Raw genomic sequence first — 19,589 nt, forward strand, 5'->3', positions numbered from 1 at the left:
GAGGACAGTCACATATCTCAAAATGCCACCACAAGGTGACCTAAATAAAGTTTGTAGATTTTGAACGGTGTTGGCATGGCAAGCTTCAAAAGTTTCCCTTTTGTTTGCATATTTTTTACCATAATGTTGTAAAAATGTAATACATAAACTATTCAGCCCAACTGAGTGCACCAATGTGACAAATGATAAAAAATTACAAGAAATGTAGTTATGGTTAACAAAAAAAATCCCAAAATGTACTTTTTCCAAAATTCCGTCACCCCCAGGCGACCACAAAAAAATGGTTGCTATGGAGATAAAACCAACTGTAATGCTGACATTTTGAAAAAACAAATTCTATAAATTTGTAATATGCAGGTCTGACCGGGGTGGCAGGGGCAAAGTGAAGGGTGTTTAGTAGCCACTCAACCAATGAGGGTGGGTCATAAGGACCGGTAACTCCTACACAGCTTTAATAGCCTTTATATGCTTTGATTTATGAGATGAAAAGAGCAATAGATGAAAAAAAGCATCAGAATCTCTACCCATAGCTGCAGAAATACACAAAGAGACACAAATTTATCAGGATAAGACTTTCTCTGAGCTCTGTAAGCACCACGAAGTGAACAAATGAGGGAAACAACATTGAAAAATAACAACATTAATCCCAAAGCTATTCTAAAGCATAAAATGATTAGTTGGAAATCTGAAAGCTTATTGTCAGAAACAGGCAGACAGATCCAAGTGTAGCAGATTTATTTGGCACAGACAGGACATCAGGAGTGAATCACAGCTTAAAGCTAAATCAGGGTCAGGCAGGGGTCAAGCATGAGGCATCAGAGAACAACCAGAGTGGTCAGGGTCCAGGCGAGGGTCAGGGCAGGCGGCAGATGAAGCCGGGTCAGAGGAAACAAGACTAAATACTGATGGAAACCAGCTGTGTGGAGCTCCTGGGAGTGACAGCAGGGGCTGATGGGAAATCAAGTGTGGATAACCAGGAAGTGCTAGAACTTAAGAGATAGTTCCCGCTGAAGGCCAGAGGGGGAGACAGAGGTTGAATCATCTTGTGAGAAACTTTGTTTTTCTGTTCCAGGGTCCTTCAGCATTCTACGGATGTCACGGAGGAGAACTTGGGGCCGAGTCGCGGGAACCGAATGGAGATGTCCATTTTCTACGTGGTCTACTTTGTGGTCTTTCCTTTCTTCTTCGTCAACATCTTCGTGGCTCTCATCATCATCACCTTCCAGGAGCAGGGAGACAAAATGATTCAGGAGTGTAGCCTGGAGAAAAACGAGGTTTGGAAACGAGCAGAAACTCTCGCTGTGGTTTAGTGGATTACCTGACGTTGTTTTTTGTATTCTTGTCCCGTCAGAGGGCCTGCATTGACTTCGCCATCAGCGCCAAACCAATGACCCGATACATGCCGCAGAACAGACAAACCTTCCAGTACAGGTTGTGGCATTTCGTGGCGTCGCCTTCCTTTGAGTACACGGTCCTCGTCATGATCGCCCTCAACACTGTGGTTCTCATGATGAAGGTAAAGGTACAACTGGCCGGAATGAAAATGTGATTTTTGGTGTGAAATGTTTTATTTGTTTACTTGCAAAGTAAAATGTATTTGAAGCTGCTTGTCTGGGTGAAGAGGTAATGTTCCAGGTGGAGGAGTTTAAGATCTTGCTCACATATGAGGGAAGATCGGAGCATCAGTTGTGGTAAAGGTACCAGTAGGAACCATTTAGCGGCCGATTTTGGTTCCAATACTCATCTATTGTCATGACCCCAAAGAACGAGATCTCGAATGCAAGGGGTCGAAATGAGGTCTTCTGTAGGGTGATTGGGCACTCCCTTAACGATTGGTTTAGAAGTATGGAGAGAAAATAGACTCACCCTGATTTCTGCATGTGAAAGTCTTGATTTGTAACTTGTACTTCACATTTTGGACACAAGTACAAAAATTCTAAAATAAAAACAGTACAATTTACACACGGAAAACTTAAAATTACAGCTACTTGAAAGTAACTATATGCACTGGTATGCACATGTCACCTGACCAGGGGTCGGCAACCTTTAACAGTAAAAGAGCAATTTGATCAAAACCTAGAAGGAGCCTCATAGATTTACTAAAGCCTTTAAGAAATTTGGATAATTCATTACCATTTTTTAAAATAATACATATTAATTATTTCTATTTTACAATCAAAAGCAAAAACATAAAAAGCAACTAGCATCTCTCAAAAAAATTTTTTTTCATTTTTACCTTTTAGTAAGTGAAAATGAGTAAAAATAGTGGATGCCGAATTAGCCAAAAAGCTAGCTTGTTGCTTAATTACTAGCTAAACTCCAAAATAGCCTAAAATTCCTCAGTAAAATTACTCGAAAATGTTAGCCTGTTGCTAAAATAGAAGAGAACTCTAAATTAGCTTAAAAAATCTTAGTAGATAACAATTACCCAAAAACTTTCGCTAAATCTTTAGCTAAACTCCAAATTGGCATAAAAAACTCAGAGGCCAAAATTAGGCAAAAAAAAAAAAAAAAAGCTAACTTCTTGCTTACTTACTAGCTAAACTCCAAAATAGCCTAAAATTCCTTATTAAACTAGATTACAAAAGTAAAAAAAACTTGAAAAACTTCCTATTAAATTATTTTTTTTCAGCCAGCGAGCCACCATGGAGAGATAAAAGAGCCACATGTGACTCTGGAGCCACAGGTTGCAGACCTCTGCTCTTGACCAATCTGTACCACTCTTGATTAACCTTTTAATCATTGTCCTTTTGTTCATTTTAATTGTATTTTATTGTAATTGTTTTTTATTTCTATTTTAATTGTTTTAACTGTATTTTATTTTCTTGTTTTGATGCCTTTTGGCCCAGGTCTCCCTTGAAAATGAGATGTAGTCTCAATGGGATTTCCTGGTAAAAAGAAAAAACTTTACGCACAAATATGATCTGAGACTCTTTTGTCATCTCCAAGATTCGTGTGTAAATGATGCGTTTAAATGCTGTTAAAATGCTGGGTCATCACAGTTTTCTTATCAGCCACTTTAAACTTAGATAGTGAATAATATCTGGTAAAAACTTCACATTTTTCCACTTTATTAAACACATGTGCTTCGATAATTAATTAAAAAAAAAGGTATAAATACAAGTTTTTTTAACACTCAACACTAAAGTTGGTCTATTCTGATTGCTCCCTCCATGCTCCGCTTTCCCCGTCGGCGCCTTTGACACGGAGCTCTTCTTCGAGCTGGCGGTGTGAGGTCTTCCTCGACGCCCAGAGAGCGGACAGAGTTGATCAGCTTTACATCCTGCTGTACATCCGAACTCTTCAACTGCCTGCTTGGCCCAGACAGCTGGACGTAGAGTTGATCGAGACACCGCTCCTTTGTGCCAGAACCCCCCTCCCCCTCTCCACACCCAGGGAGTGCAGCGGGACATAGGACTGATCGACTCAGTCCGCTCTCTGGGTGTCGAGGAGTCCCGCAGGGCAGGTTCTGCCACGAGTTAAGTGTTGTTTTAAAACGTATATTTAAACTTTTTTAAATTAATTATCGAGCATATCTATTTAAGAAAGTGGGAAAACGTCAAGTTTTCACCAGATTTTATTCAAAATTTAAGAAAACTCTGATGACCCAGAATTCTTGCAGCATGTAAACGCATCACTTGCAGTCAGTCAAATCCGAGTTTTTACATCAGATTTAGGCTTGAATGCAGATTTGTGTGTGCGTAGCAAGCGATTTGTGCATACTTTTTAAAGATTTTTGTCTGTGTGGTTTGTTTCAAGCTGTTTTGAGTCTAGGTTTAAGTAGTATTTTGTATTTTTGTGAAACATTTTTGTACTTATTCATAAAATGTATTGTATGACTTACAAATCAAGAATTACGCACATACATATCGGAGCTTCTCAGGCGTTTCGGGCACGTCTCACTGGGCGGAGACTCAGGACACGCTCTCAGCCGGCCTGGGAAGGAACTGGTGTAGGTAGCCGGGGAGGGGGAAGTATAGAAACTTCTGCCCCCGCCACCTGGTCCCGGATGAGCGACAGAAAATGGATGGATTGTCTAAAGAAAACCCTTGAAAGCATTTCTGAGGATAAACTTAGTGACCTTTCGCTTTGTGTTTTCTCCAGTATCACTCAGCACCCACAGCTTACGACACTGTACTGAAACACCTAAACACGGCCTTCACCGTGCTCTTCTCCATGGAGTGCATCCTCAAGATCATGGCGTTCGGTTTTGTGGTAAGCGTCCAGAAAAACCAAAGACCTAAAAGCACCTGAGTCTTATTTTTTTTTAGGTTTAAGTTTATTGGTTTAGTTTGTCATTTGCATGATTTACAAAAATGTACAAAATACACAACTAATAAAAGAGAAAAGGCAGAAGTGTATGACTCTTATTAGATGCCTATTCTTCAATACTCTATAAGTCCATGCTGATCAATATTTTACTGAACAAATTAATGCGATCAAGTAAAAAAAAAAAAAAAACAATCTTTTACAAATTAATACAAGTAAATCAAATTAGTAATGTGTAGTCATTGAAACATTTACATTTTAGACGTTTTTTAAGTTAAAAAAAGAAAAACAGAACTTAAATTTAATTTATTACTCAATTCATTCCATAATTTTACTCCAAAACTGAAACACATCACTGGTTTTAACACTGGTTTGAAATTTAACCTGTTCAAACTAAAAAAGACTTAACCCTTAAGGTAAATTTTTTCTGTAGATTCTTTGGAACTAAAATATGCTTTACCCTATAAACATATTCTAATACTTTAACATAAAAAATGTCCTGTAATTTTCAACTTTTAGTCAAACAAAATAAAGAATTAGTTGGTTCAAAATACGCTACTCTGTTAACTATTCTAATCGCTTTTTTTGTGATATAACCAAATATTCCGTTATAGTTTTTCCTGCATTTCCCCAAATCTCTGCACAATATGAAATATACGGAACAAATAATGAACACTAACCACCTGCTCAACCAAACGGTGGACATTTAGAAAACATGTTTTAAAAATATTGATTGTGTGTATTACTCCCCAAGGTACGGAACCCCCAAAGGGACATTTAAGAAAAAAATTTGTTTTTCCAAAAATTGAAATAATTAAAAAAAAAAGACAATAATTCTGGTTAGTAACGGATCCGTACCAGATAGTAACTAGTGTGCAACAATTAGTAACCAGAACATTTTTTTGTTAATTCAATTTAAATTAAAAAAACAGTTACGATCTGGTGTGCACCAGAATTATTTTTTTACTACTTTAATTTTTTAGAAAACAAGTTGTAGTTAGTAACCAGAACATTTTTTTGTTAATTCAATTTAAATTTAAAAAAAAGTTACTATCTGGTGTGCACCACAATTTTTTTTACTTCTTTAATTTTTAGAACACAAGTTGTAGTTAGTAACCAAAACTTTTTTAAACTTTTTTTTTAACAGAGCCCCCAAGCATTTTTAGAAAATAAAAAATGTTTTTTCCTTAAATTGTTTTACTTTTTTTACTTTTATGTCCCTTTAGGGGCTCCGTACCATGACCATAAGCAGCAGAAAAAATACCTTTTTTTTACAGTTAAAGAGTTTGAATAGATGCAGACTCTTTATTTAATACATTGATGATTTTAAAAAGAATACCAATGAAAACTTCATGTTTTACAAAATATATATGAGATTTCCAAAACAATTTATCATCAAGTATTACTCCAAAAAAATTTACTTCTTTAACATATTGTATCTTTGTACCATTTAAATATAATTTCACCTTGAAATGTTTTGTTTTTCCTGCAGAATTACTTTCGAGACACGTGGAACATTTTTGATTTCATTACGGTTCTTGGAAGCATCACAGAAATAGTGGTGGATTTGCAGGTAAGACGTGAGCTGGATGTCACTCACCGTGAAGGGAACAACAACTTTTTGTTTCTTTTCCAACTCGTACTACAGTGCCACTCTGCAGACACAGCTTAAGTCATGTTGTGTTAAATTTTGCCATCTGTGGTCTACATCCTGGCTGCCACTCTCTCCTCTATCTGTGTCACCCTCTCTGTAACCACGCGCTCGTCTCTCCCAGTCGGTGAACACCATCAATATGAGTTTCCTGAAGCTTTTCCGAACAGCTCGGTTGATCAAGCTGCTGAGGCAGGGCTACACCATCCGCATTCTGCTGTGGACCTTCGTGCAATCATTCAAGGTGTGACATTTCTACAACCACTTTATTCTTTCCCAGCAGTTTGAAAGATGAGGACGTTTTTTTAAAAGAGCAGCTTTCATCCGTTCTTTGCTGTCTTTGCTCTGACAGGCTCTTCCTTACGTCTGCCTTCTAATCGCCATGCTCTTCTTCATATACGCCATCATTGGAATGCAGGTACAGCTTTGAGATTACAACACAAACAAAAACATATGTTATTACTTCATTAAAATATTGTGTAATTTAAATAGGAACGTTGTTATGTCATAAACGTGACACTATGTGAAGTGTTTTTTCTTTTTATTTTACCATAAAAAAAGCAAATATTTTTAAAAATTATTAAAAAAAAACACTTATGCTCAAATGAACTTAGTCAGTATTATAATAGTTTGTGTTTATAATGAGCAAAGGTATTTCTTTTTAGAATTTTGCACATTTAAAAAAATAGCATCTGCAAACTCAATCTACACAGCTAATAAATCTTTAGAAAAATCTTAAACAGCTGTCCAAAAAAAGTATATTTAATTCAATTAAATTAATTTAAAAAACAGACTTTATTTACTTTTTTCCTAAATATGGCATATGTACGGAAGAGGATTAGGGCCAGAAAGAAAAAAATTCTGACTTTAATTCATCTTCTGTAGATTCATAAAACACACAGTGCTCTACAAAATTATATATCTAAATGGAAAGTATTTTTAAGAAGTTTTGCTCAATTTTCAGCATATAAAGAAGATATTTCTATTTTCTGTCATTTTTTACTGAGCCACAAAGTTTAGAAAAATACCCGTTATCTATGTTTTTGTAGCCAATGTAATTCATATAAAGTATGTTTTAAACATTTGAATCATTATAATTTTCTTTGAATAACCATTTTAGCTTATTTTACTTTTGACAGCAGATCAAAAGTTACCTTCAAAATAAAATAAACCGTCAAATAAGATAGAAAGTCAAATCAAACATTATATTTTTCTTTTTTAAAACTTTGGTGCGCTGTATTTATTTCCTCCTTTTTACTATTAAATATAAACATGATAACATTGGTGTAGAATCTATTTTTTTTTTTTTATAAATCTATATGTGCTTTATTCTTATTTAATAATAAACTAATCTTACCATTATTTTTCTCAGTTATCTGACATGTTAATATTCAAAATATAAATGACAAAACTTAAAAAAGTAAAAGAAATTGTTAGCATTGTTATTCAAAGCCAGTGGAGGGAGGAAGTAGCTGCATGTGGCTCCAGAACCTCAGGTTGATCCAAACCTGCAGAGAACCTGCAATGGACGGATAAATGATCAGACAGAAGACAGACAGATGAGGGTTTTAGGCTTCTCTGGCTCAAGCCTGTTGTCTGCACTGCAACGTTTTTATTAATCTGCTGGATCGGCAGTTTTTATGTGAGAAGTTTTCATCTTCAGTGACTCCGCTCGTTTTTGTGCAGGTGTTTGGAAACATCAAGCTGAACGATGAGAGCCACATCAATCAGCACAACAATTTCAAAACCTTTTTCAGCGCACTGATGCTTCTCTTCAGGTAAGTCTCATCAGACCATAACCAAACTTTTTTTTTTAATATGTGTTTGTGGGAAGTAGGGCTGCCACAATTAGTCAACTAATCGACGACTAATCAACTATTAAACTAGTCGACGACTAATTTAATAGTTGATTAGTCGTTACTTTATATTATATGGAGTCAGAGTGTAGTAAAGTTGAAAGTTATAATGGCATTATGGTAGCCTTTTGGACTATTTTTTCATTTATTAAGGTTTTTAAGCTATTTTGGAGTTAAGCTAATATTTCAGCAACATGCTAGCTGTTTTGGCTAATTTGGGCTTTTTAGGGTATTTTAAAATTTAGCTAATATTTCAGCTACATGGTAGCTGTTTTGGCTAATTTAGGCTTTTTCCTGTTTTTTTTTTTTTGGCTAATTTGGAGTTTAGCTAACATTTCAACTACATGCTAGCAGTTTTTTAGGGCTAATTTGGGCTTTTGGGGCTTTTTAGGGTAAATTAAAATGTAGCTAATATTTCAGCTACATGCTAGCTGTTTTGGCTAATTTAGGCTTTTCCCTGTTTTTTTTAGGGTAAATTGGAGTTTAGTTAATATTTTAGCTACATGTTAGCTGCTTTGGCTAATTTAGGCTTTTTTCTTTTTTTTTGGCTAGTTTGGAGTTTAGCTAACATTTCAACTACATGCTAGCAGTTTTTTGGCTAATTTGGGCTTTTGGGGCTTTTTAGGGTAAACTAAAATTTAGCTAATATTTCAGCTACATGCTAGCCGTTTTGGCTAATTTAGGCGTTTTCAGTTTTTTTTTAGGCTAATTTGGAGTGTAGTTAATATTTTTAGCTACAAATTAGCTGTTATGGCTAATTTAGGCTTTTTCTATTTTTTTAGTCTAATTTGGAATTTTTGGCTAATATTTCTGCTACATGCTAGCTATTTTGGCTAATTTAGGCTTTTTTGTTTCTTTTTTATGCTGTTTTGGAATATAGCTAATATTTCAGCTACATGCTGGCTGTTTTTGTTAATTTAGCCTTTTTTCATTTCATTTTGTAGGTTAATTTGGCATTACACTAATATTTTAGCTGACTATCAGCTTCAGCGTTCTCAGCTATTAGGTTTAGCGATTTTAGCTATTCACTTCCATCTTCAGCGTTTTTAGCTATCAACTTCAGCATCTTCAGCGGCCAAATTCAGCTTACAGCATTCACACTAGAAATTTTGCAGGTAATGCTAAGTATCTAGATTTAGTTTGTTAAAAAGCTAATGATGTGTGTTTTACATCCACTTTGCATGACCCTATTAGTCGACTAATCTGTAAAAATAATTTTAATTTATTAATCGTTTGTGGCAGCACTAGTGTGAAGTTGGATGTAAGCTGGTGTGTTTCTTCTGTCCTTCATCTCCAGGAGTGCAACAGGGGAGTCCTGGCAGGAGATCATGCTCTCCTGTCTCTCCGGACAGGAGTGTGAACCAGATCCCTCCATCGCTCCGCTCACCATGTCTCCGGACCACGAGGGCGGCTGTGGGACCGACTTCGCTTACTGCTACTTTGTCTCCTTCATCTTCTTCAGCTCTTTCCTGGTAAACAAAACCAGAATAAACTAGTTAAGCTACAGTTTTCATATTGATCATAGTGTGTGTTTTGTTTTTCAAGATGCTGAATCTCTTTGTGGCTGTGATTATGGATAACTTTGAGTACCTGACTCGGGACTCGTCCATCCTGGGCCCCCATCACCTGGATGAGTTTGTTCGAATCTGGGGGGAGTACGATCGGCTGGCCTGGTGAGCTTCAGGCTGTTTTATGATGCTGTTTCACATTTAACATTTTTTTTCTGAGAGGATTGGTACCGACTTTGTCCAGCAGAGGGCAGCAATTGAGCAAGAAAAGTTTTGTCTGTCTGTATCCATGTTTCTCATGGTCTGTTCTCTTTGCAGCGGGCGCATTCACTACACAGCCATGTATGAGATGCTGACACACATGTCACCTCCTCTGGGTTTGGGTAAAAAGTGCCCAGCTAAGATAGCCTACAAGGTAAGGAAATCCAATTTTCTGAAAACAAGAAGGTCTGATTTAAGCCTTATAGTCACCAGTCACTTCTTATCACATTGGCTGTTTACAATGATATAGAAATTACACCAAAGTCTCATTAGTACAGATTTAATTCAGAATAAAACATGTAGTTATGACATATAATTGTGATACTCTTTGGAAAAAATCCCTGAAACCTAGTTTGTAGTTAAGTGGATTTTTTTAGACAATTTTCTCATAGTTTTGACGTTTTCTTTGCTGTTTTTGAATTTACACATTTTTATTTTGTCCTTACACGCTTTACCTTTCTATTTAAATAAAAAAAAAAAACAGTTTGATCTCACTTTTTTTTATTTTTGCTATAAAAATAATAACATTTTGCTTCTTAGAATTTTGTTTTTTTTATACTTTCAGGTTTGTCGTGGATTTATTATGTAATATAACACATAATGTGATTCTGTTTTATACATATTTTTTGTACATTTTCTTAATTTTGTTTTTAAAATTCTATTATGTGTTTATTTTAAGCACTTTGAGTAGCACAAGTTGGAAAATTGCTCTTTAAATAAAGTTGGATTGTATTTGATTTTAATTTGTTGTAACCAAATATTTGTTTAAAAAAAGCTGGAGTTGTACTAAAATGATAAATATTAAGCATTGCCACAAAAAGCTGCTTTAAAGATAAATTAACAGAGTAATTTATAAGAATACAGGCCAAAAGGTTCATTAAATAATAAAATAATACACTAGCCTACCGTGTAAAAAGTTAACATTCTAGAAAATAAATCACTTTACTTCAGTTTTATGACAAAATATAAATTATAAACCAAAAAAAAAATAGTATTTAGCATTGATTATGTTCAAAACTGTTAACAAAAGAGGATATTTTCACTGATTTAATGTGTTGTATCTTTTAAAATCAGATTTACAGCTTTTGTTTCAGACACTACATGTGTAGATTTAGAAAAAACCAGCACAGAGGACAGTTTTAACAATTAAATTTTATTTATATTGCCAATTACACAACAGAGTGGTCTCAATGGGCTTCACACCAGTATTTGTCCGAAAACATAAAAAATCAGCCATAAAATATAAACAATAGGAGAGAATAATTCTGCTTTTTTACAAATTTAACAGTAAATCATATAATAAATCCCTATTAACTTGTTTCTTAAATAATTAATTGAATATTTTACTAATTAGATGTTTCATTTAAATTTAGTTTAAATCCTAAACACAGAAAAAAGCATAAAATGTGGTAAAAACAACAATAATCTGTTCATTATGGAGAGCAATTAGGATTGGCAATCTGCTTAAAATAAAATCCTTAAATCCAAATTATTTATAAATTGGTCAACCGTTAAATATCAGAAAATAGCAGATCAGACGATTAATCAAAACTTCTAAGAGTTCCTATTTAGTAGCACAAGCTCAGCCTTTATTCCTCCAATTTTACTCATTTTTCTGGTGATTTAAAAGTTTGTCATCATTTCCTTCCTGCTGCGCGTCTCTTTCAGCGGCTGGTGTTGATGAACATGCCCGTGGACGAGGACATGAGCGTTCACTTCACCTCCACCCTGATGTCGCTCATCCGCACGGCTCTGGACATTAAAATAGCTAGAGGTCATGCGCGTGTAGTTTACTTTTTTTATGATATTGCATGGATTTGCAGTTAATTCACATATTTTTACTGAAAGACACATTGAGTTCTCACTCTGTGATGCTCGTTTCAGGTGGCGAGGACCGCATTGCCTTGGATGCGGAGCTGCAGAAGGAGATCAGCATCATTTGGCCGTATCTGCCCCAGAAGACTTTGGACCTCCTGGTACCTATCAACAAAGGTCTGGCTCAAGCTGCTGAAAATTGTGCTGCAGAAAAGAGAAAAAAAAAAGAGAAGCAGAGACTTAATGTAGCGTGTCTCACAGATACTGACATGACGGTGGGGAAGATCTATGCTTCAATGATGATAATGGATTACTTCAAACAGAACAAAGCCAAGAAACTCAGGCAGCAGCTGGAAGCTCAGGTCAGCTCAGCGTGCACACACTGTTTTTTTTAAAGGAATTTAATCTTTTTTTGCAATCAAATCAATCTTGTGTGTTGATGAAACTTGTTTCAGAAGAGTAATTTGATGTTTAAGCGTCTGGACGCCTCCACGCTCCCAGAGGACGTCCTGTCCAACACCCAGCCGCTGCCACTGATGGCCCACAGTGCTGGCTCGGCCCTGTGAGTCTGCAGATGTCTGCACATTTGTTTCTGTGCACTCAGCTCAATGCTGTTTTTTCATCCTCCCTTCACAGGACGAGGGGCGGTTTCGTGGCTCTGAGCCCCATTTCACCTCAGGAGCTGTTCCTGCAGCCCATCAGCTCTGAAACGGACGCCAACCAGCAGGTGAGACGAGACGTCAAACAGGATTCAAATCATTCACGTCAACATTTTTACTTTATCACATGCAGTGGAGGAAAACAAGTATTTGATTCTTTGGTGATTATGTAGATTCGCCCTCTTAATGATTGGTTCATTTTAACGGTGAGAGATAGAAAAATCAAGAAATCCTCTTTAAAAATATTAGATAAATAAATTTGCATTTCATTGAAGGAAATAAGTGTTTGATCCCCTAGTAACACTAAGGTTGTGTCCGAATTCTAAAAAAACTATTAAAAAATATACAGTACGGGACTATATACTGCTCTGGATTTTAAAGGTAATTCCTAAACGGCTGGGTATTGGTTATAATTTCCAGAAACGATTCGATTCTGATTTATTTCAATTCTTTCGATTCTTCAATTCAGTTCAATTTTAAGTTTATACAATTATACACATTTGTTTAGAAATACATTAAAAATCTACTATGTAACTTGAATATATTCATATTAATCTGATCCAGTTCACATATTGTAAAATTTATTAGTGAAATAATAAGATTGTTAATATCATACAGAGTTACATGGATTCTCTAAAGGAGAAGTTCTAACAAAAATGTTCAGATCATTAACATTGTAAACATTGTCCTGCTTCTCCTGGAGGGCGTTTCAGTTTGGCCACTAGGTGGCGATCGTGCTAAAGCAGTACACTTTATTCAAGAAGAAGACAATAGTATGAGGGGAAAAACGAAGTTTTAGACCACAAATAGTTACTTAAAAAATATTTCCTTCAAAGATTTTGGAAAATTAATGCCTGTAAGTAAATAAAGATGTTAATTTAGTCAGCAATGTATTTTTTTGGTCGACCGAGCGTTAGCATTAGCCGTCCTATGGGAAATTCTATTGAAGGTTAGCATCAAGCTAGCGGACTTTAGCTTTATGTGCTAAATCGATTTATATCTTTTATAAATCAATTATTGATTTATTAAGCTTAAATCGATTCAAATTGATTTTTTTCAACCTAGTAATTCGGAGACGATACTCACTACTTTTCTTTCATTTTTCTAAACTCCTGATATGACGTCACTGATTATTTCGCGAAGTGAAAAATAAAAAAAAACGAACATTTCACGTTTATTTATGACTCCACTGTGTTCTGGTGGTGAAATTGTGGATGGTTTATTAAAAAATTACATTTAAACACGTTTTTTTGTTCAAAATTGTTCGACCGCAATTCATTGTGGTCTATATCCACTAATCTAGTGAGCATCGATGTATGCTAGTTTTTCGCAAAGACTTCTGGGAAATTTCTAGTGCACTTGATTTTGGAATTAATGGATTCGGACAGCACTAGAAAATTTCGAACACACTATATAGTGATTAGGGGGATTTCAGACACGACCTAAGAGTTCTGGTTCAGACAGACCCGTCAGACCCTCCTAATCAACCTGTCACCTGAAGACACCTGTTTGAACTGATCACTGTAGAAAAGACACCTGTCCAAAAGAATCTGTTTTAAATCTCTAGTTTTAAAAGCTAACGCTACTGAGCTAAAACATTTTAGACATCAGGTTTTTGTGCACTGTGTACCACAGAAAATTAATTATAACCGGAATTAAAGCAAACTGGATCATAAGACCGATATTTTATTTTTGAACAATATTTAGTCATAATTGGCTCTAATTTATTTTTTGAGTTTGATTTGTTTATTTTTGGCAGAGATTTCCCACAATTGGTAAAATAAACGTATCTTTTAAATCAATTCTGACATTACACTTCCTGCTACTACATTGACAGCATTGAGCTGATTCTATGTGGCACAAGGTGTCTTTTATTTTGAAAAGAAATCCTGCAAACCTCAGTTAATAGCTATAAACTGCTTTATATTTTGAAAAAAAAAGTCTATTTTCTTTTTATATTTATGTTTTATTCATGCAAAATTTATTTTTTATTTATTTTAATTGTAGCCTTGACATAAAATCAAATCTTTGTCTTATTTTTCTAAAGGATGAAGTGAGCCTTTGTGGCTCCTGCCGGGTTTTGGTCTGTGAAAAAATGACCCGAATGGCTCTATAAGTGTTGAAAGTTGCAGACCCCTGGTCTAAAACATGACGGTAGGAGTTAGTTGGAGCCACAGTCACCAAGAAAACCATCAGTAAGACTTTGGTTTAACAATTTGTAGAGCTTGCAAAGTCCCCCTGCTGATTTATAGAGAAGTTGATGTGGTCGAGTCAGACCAACATGCAGCTCGATGGCATCATCATATATCATGAGTTCATATTGTGAATGTGTAGAAAAGACCTAAAACATACAATCAAGATAACCAAGGAATGACTGAAGAAGAAGCATATCGAGGTCATGGAGTGGTCCAGCCAGTCTCTGAACCTCTAGAAAACCTCTGGAGAGAGTTGAAGCTCAGAGTTGCTTAGCAACAGCCACCGAATCTGAATGATTTAAAAGTCATTTGTAAATAAAAATGAAGCACAATTCCTCCTGATATGTGCAGAAAAAACCTGATCATCAACTACGAGAAACGTCTTTTCTGCAGTCTTTTAGGGTTCAAATACATATTTCCCCCGATAAAATGCAAATATAGTTACAAAAATTCTTGAAAATCATTTTTTTTTAATTTCTTCGACTATTTCTCTCTGTTCAAATGAACCAGACGTCTGCAACCTGAGGCTAAACAGTGACTCTCTGATTAAGGAAAAATACAAGTTATTTTTAAAAGTATGGGTCCCTAACTTTGCATTGATTTAATTTATTTTAGTTAAGTTTATAAGTTTATGACTGAGGTGAACATAGAAGATAATCTGAAATGGTTTTTATATCCCTGCTGACATCATTAGGCCTTGTTTGCTCTACACTTCCTCCAGAATACTCAGATTACAAATATTAGGCAAATTTTTTGTAAAAAGTATGAATTTTTCTGATTGGTGAGTTTATTTTATGACATTTTATCTCATGCTGCATAACAATGGTTAGTAGCTATTCAGAGGAGAGTGGCTAAAATATATAGATTTGTGTATTTTTATATACTTTTTCTACTGCATCATTAAAAAGGATGACGGTTCACCAAAGTAATCCTAAAATATAACAAGAGAAAATGTCATTTTTGTGTCGTGTTGTTTAGGAATACATGTTCCTGTTTGGGACAGGAAGTCTTTTATTTTGAAAGAAAGTCAAAGTAAGAAAACGGCTTTACACTTTAAGAAAATTCCAGTTTATCTTACTATTTTTGTATTTATTTGTGCACAAAAATAAACATAATTCATATTTATTATAAAAACTGCAATGTAAAGATGAAAAGTAGTATCAGATTTTCCTAAAAGGGTAAAAAAAAAAATGTTTATCGGCTCCTTTACTGATAAAGGTTGCATTTGGATGGCAGAATTCAAATACTTTTTTCTTCCTTTGTACAACCCTAAAAAAAAGCTTAATAATGCATGATTTAGGTCAAATCTAAATGTGTTAGAACTCAAATTGTTTTCTGTTTTAGCCTTTAACCCCACAGGCATGTCGTAAACATGTTTTGACTGATTCTGTTTCTGCAGTGTCGTGCAGAGCGCCGCATCTCTGCCGTCTTTTAGACTGAAAATCAAATCCGCGCTGTGCTCCTGCTGCTGCTGTTTTGTTGCTGTCTGGTTTTTCTGGCTGCCAAAAATGGATTAAACCTAAAGTACTTGAGTGTTCGTGTGATTTCGAATGCATCGGGCCTCTTTGGACAGATCCTGCTGCTGAATCGTGTTCGTGCATGACTCCAGAATGAAAGAAAATCTGCATCTTTTCCTGTAGATTGTTGTGGATGATGTCTACTTTAAGTCAGATCTGCTGGTGATGAGATGATCTGTTAAGTGCTGGAATGGCTTCTGATTGAAATGGCTGGAATGGATGGCCCTCAGTCCTGTTTTCCCTCCTCTTGCCTGAACCGGACCTGCAGACGGAGAGGCCGTCACCGCAGGGAGATGCCTGATGAGTTCTGTCTTTCCTTGCCCTGCTCTTTTGTTTCTGTACTCACTTAGGTGGGAGATTGCAAGTGGGGGATAGAGCTTCCTCTTGGGAGGGGTCTGTGTGTGCGGGCCTCTTCCATGCCCCGCCTGGCTGTAGAGTTGCAGGTACAGATATCCTCCGCGACCCGGCTGCTGAGACGGATCGTGGAGACGCCGGTCGCTGCATGGGCTCTGTAGCAGAAGCAACCTTTTTCCGGAATGCTCTCAGTCGCTTGGAGGTTCTGTTGTTGGGAATGCTGTATCGAAAACCCGACTGAGGTTCGGGGAATAAGAATAACATGGTTTGATCCTTGAGTTCTGGAGAATTGTTTTGGATTTCCTGCATTTGTGCATCAAAAAGCATGAGAACGTTCATATTGTTCTTTAACCCCTTAATGCCTGTCGTCTCAAACATGCAACTTTGGGTCCAAAATTACCTAAATAAATATACATATATATATATCTAAAATCTAAATTTTTTTCATTACTGGAAATACATTCAGGTGTTAAGGGGTTAAATTACACAATAATAACATATTATCTTATTTATCCTGTGCTTTTTATGTTTGTGTGTTTTCAAACGTGAAGCAGGCCGAGGCTGCAAGCGGCTCCATGAAGCGTTCGGTGTCCACTGTTGCAGACGAACGCCTAAATGGACTCTGGGAGGAGGAAAAGAGTCCGGAGAGAGTGTACCGGCCTCGCCATAAAAGCTACAAGGCAGCTGGTTGGTGCTGCTTTTACTACCACAAAAAATAATCTTTATCTATGTTAAAAGAAGATTTTAAAACATGAATAGCAGTTCCCTAAAATGTGTTAATTACAGCTTTGAATGAGACATAATTCACATTTTAAAGTCCCACTTGACTTTTAACTATAATTATGCTGCTTTTAGGCCAACATAGTTTCTGCAGAGCGGCAGGAGTTCATTAGAAATTAGTCCAACAGCTGAGCAACAAGATAAAAGCTGAAGAAAAAAGAAAAAGAAAGAAACAAATAAATCGCCTCTGAGTTGTGGGCGGGACCCTTGGCTCTAGCCCCGCCCCTGCTTCCCGACATTTCTTTTTTGTTTACCTGTTCTCCTGCGAGCTTTCAACCTCTCACACACCCCACGGAAATGGAAAACAATATATATGTGCTCAAAATACGGCCATAAAAATTTGTAACCTCAACTGAATAGATTCGCACATAAATCAAGCTTTATCATAAAAATGCCCCAAAAAAGAGATCTTCATTCCTGTAGAAAAGATTTGTATTTGTGAAATAATTTTAATGTTTTTTTTCAAGCTTTTTTTCAGATGAGAAACAAAAAAAAATGCTTATGAACTCCTGAAATTGCGGTTGAAAATTATGTCCCTGTCTCTATAGGTGTTTTGTGATTGGATGGGCACAAATCAAACTGTCCAATCAAAGAGAGGTGACTTCCTGTCGTTCCAACTCAAACTTTAAGGTGGATTTCAGTGTTAATGTGACCGAGAGGAATATAGACAGTATTGGTTGCGTAGGGAAATCCTTAAAATACTTTTTTTTCATGTTTCTTAAAATAAATTAAATCTTGAAAAAACAAATTTTCATTTTTCGATTCCTTAAAAAAATCTGTTAAAAAATCTCAAAATTTGTTTTTTGCAAATTTAAATTTTTAATTTGTTTTTTGCATCTGCAAAACAATGCTTGAAAAAAAAAAACTAAATGTTCTATTTTTTTTTTAAGGATTTTCCCTATGCAACCAATACCGTCTACATTCATGTTAACACTGAAATCCACCTTAAAGTTTGAGTCTCTTTGATTGGACAGTTTGATTTGTGGCTATCCAATCATAAAGACGTATAAAGACAGGGACGTAATTCGCAACCGCAAATTCAGGAGGCGCTCACATGCAGTTTTTTGCTTCGCATCTGCAAAAAAAAAAAATGCTCAAAAAGAAACTTTAAAATGATTTTCCAATTGCAAATCTTTTTTACGGGCATGCAGATCTCTTTTTACACATTTGCAAACATGAAACTATTTAATCTGGCCCCCCAAACTGGAATAAATCATATTAATAATTTTATTTTCCCTGTGATTCTGGTGTCTCCCCATATATACACTACAAATACTATGCACTGACTTTAGTTTATTTGCAGAAAGTTATTCTGGATTATTTTGATTTTGGAAGATTTTGTTGTTTTTCTGACATTCATGTGTATTTTCCAAGTCCCAACACCACATGAATGCAGCATTTCTCTAAGTTTTTATTTTCCTCGAGGGACATCAACCCAATAAGAACAAAAATCCCAATTTAGAAATAAAAATTGTAGAATATTTTTGTTTAAATATTAATTTTCAATCAAAATTAAAGCATGTTTGTTCCAGATTCTGTATTATTTCTTTATTTTATGAGGTGGATTACCAAACACTCCACTCCAAATTGTCGAACCTTTTGGGCCCATGAGTCACAAAGTTTTGCCACTCCGATCTAGTTGATGTATCGGAATGGAGCAGAGCCGCCCATTACAGCTACATTTTCATCTGCTTTTGATTCACAACAATTTGAATAAAAAAAACTCTTAATTTTCTTCTTATATGTCCTGCACCGTAAGAAAAAAGCCACAAGAACATGTTAAAAACATGATTTCATTGGAGTTAGTCTTTAAAATGTTAGAAACTGGTCAACTAGAAGCTTCTAGTGAGTTTGACATTTGCTAGTTTAAAATTTTCATGTGTGCTCTTCATTGTTTTAAGGAATAAAGATCTGGATTTTTATTTATTTTAATGCTGTCCTCTAGTTTCTCGGTCTGAACGCGGCCGTTCCAAGGAGCGCTGCCACCTCCTGTCTCCAGACCCGTCTCGTTGTAACTCCGAGGAGAGAAGCTTGCAGCCTTCTCGATCCTCCAGCCCAGAGAGGACGAACTTCCAGGATAAACAGGTCGGTAGGATTTGAATAGATTTAACTCACAAATCTGGAAGCAAAGAGAAAGCAACAACAAAGAGTTTAATCATCAGAGCTTTGATTTGATGGAGGAATTCCTTCTTTCAGGGGAACAGCTCGGACAGCCCGGTTCCTTCCACGTCAGAGTCCAGTACGCCCAGTGGGCGCCGACCAATGTCCCAGACCCCAACCAGCTCTCGCCCTCACATCTCCTACTCCCCGCTTGTGTGCCGCACAAACACCTCGGTGGGGGAAGACGAGGACGAACGGGGCAGCCCGGAGAGCTCGAGGCGGGGTAAGCCCCCGGCAGAGAGGCGGAGAGAGCCCGGCCAGCATGGGTCCCCGCCACGACGCTACCCCTCCGAGCCCTTCCTGACCTCGCAGGAGGACGACCACAGCCCCGACCCCACAGGTCCTATGGAGACACTAACCTTTGAGGCGGCGGTGGCCTGCAGTTTGGGACGCTCAAACACCATCGGCACAGCCCGGCCGCGCTGGCGATCCGGCTGGCAGGTCCCCAACGGACACTTTAGGAAGCGTCTGGTGCAGACGGCCTCGGCTGCGGGCTGCGACCCCCTCAGCGACACAGAGGAGGACGACAGATGCTAGGGACAGGAGACCTTCCAGACAATCTGC

General features: G+C 36.6%; 1 protein-coding gene and 1 long non-coding RNA gene across 6 annotated transcripts in view; one reads left to right on the top strand and one right to left on the bottom strand.

The window, feature by feature from the left end:
• cacna1eb (calcium channel, voltage-dependent, R type, alpha 1E subunit b) overlaps window positions 1–19,589 on the top strand; it is a 95,762-nt gene extending 76,173 nt beyond the window's left edge. For 2 of the 5 annotated variants that reach the window (XM_024273450.2, XM_024273452.2), the window contains 19 exons: window positions 1,073–1,274; window positions 1,352–1,516; window positions 4,105–4,215; window positions 5,762–5,842; window positions 6,045–6,164; window positions 6,273–6,338; window positions 7,607–7,698; window positions 9,074–9,248; window positions 9,322–9,449; window positions 9,603–9,699; window positions 11,214–11,319; window positions 11,430–11,537; window positions 11,622–11,722; window positions 11,816–11,922; window positions 11,997–12,087; window positions 16,082–16,174; window positions 16,637–16,772; window positions 18,811–18,950; window positions 19,062–19,589. In XM_024273450.2, coding sequence (XP_024129218.1) covers window positions 1,073–1,274; window positions 1,352–1,516; window positions 4,105–4,215; window positions 5,762–5,842; window positions 6,045–6,164; window positions 6,273–6,338; window positions 7,607–7,698; window positions 9,074–9,248; window positions 9,322–9,449; window positions 9,603–9,699; window positions 11,214–11,319; window positions 11,430–11,537; window positions 11,622–11,722; window positions 11,816–11,922; window positions 11,997–12,087; window positions 16,082–16,174; window positions 16,637–16,772; window positions 18,811–18,950; window positions 19,062–19,562 — 2,620 coding nt within the window. In that variant the 3' untranslated portion in view covers window positions 19,563–19,589. The remainder of the gene's footprint in view (window positions 1–1,072; window positions 1,275–1,351; window positions 1,517–4,104; window positions 4,216–5,761; window positions 5,843–6,044; window positions 6,165–6,272; window positions 6,339–7,606; window positions 7,699–9,073; window positions 9,249–9,321; window positions 9,450–9,602; window positions 9,700–11,213; window positions 11,320–11,429; window positions 11,538–11,621; window positions 11,723–11,815; window positions 11,923–11,996; window positions 12,088–16,081; window positions 16,175–16,636; window positions 16,773–18,810; window positions 18,951–19,061) is intronic. The other 3 variants (XM_024273451.2, XM_024273453.2, XM_024273454.2) reach the window with 3 other exon arrangements.
• Window positions 11,111–13,158, bottom strand: LOC112147226. Its single transcript, XR_002919425.1, has 3 exons — window positions 13,106–13,158; window positions 11,411–11,564; window positions 11,111–11,297 (listed from the first exon to the last, which is right to left on the bottom strand). It is a non-coding gene; the product is annotated as an uncharacterized LOC112147226 (long non-coding RNA).

Source organism: Oryzias melastigma, linkage group LG17, assembly GCF_002922805.2.
Source record: "Oryzias melastigma strain HK-1 linkage group LG17, ASM292280v2, whole genome shotgun sequence".
Lineage (NCBI taxonomy): Eukaryota > Metazoa > Chordata > Actinopteri > Beloniformes > Adrianichthyidae > Oryzias > Oryzias melastigma.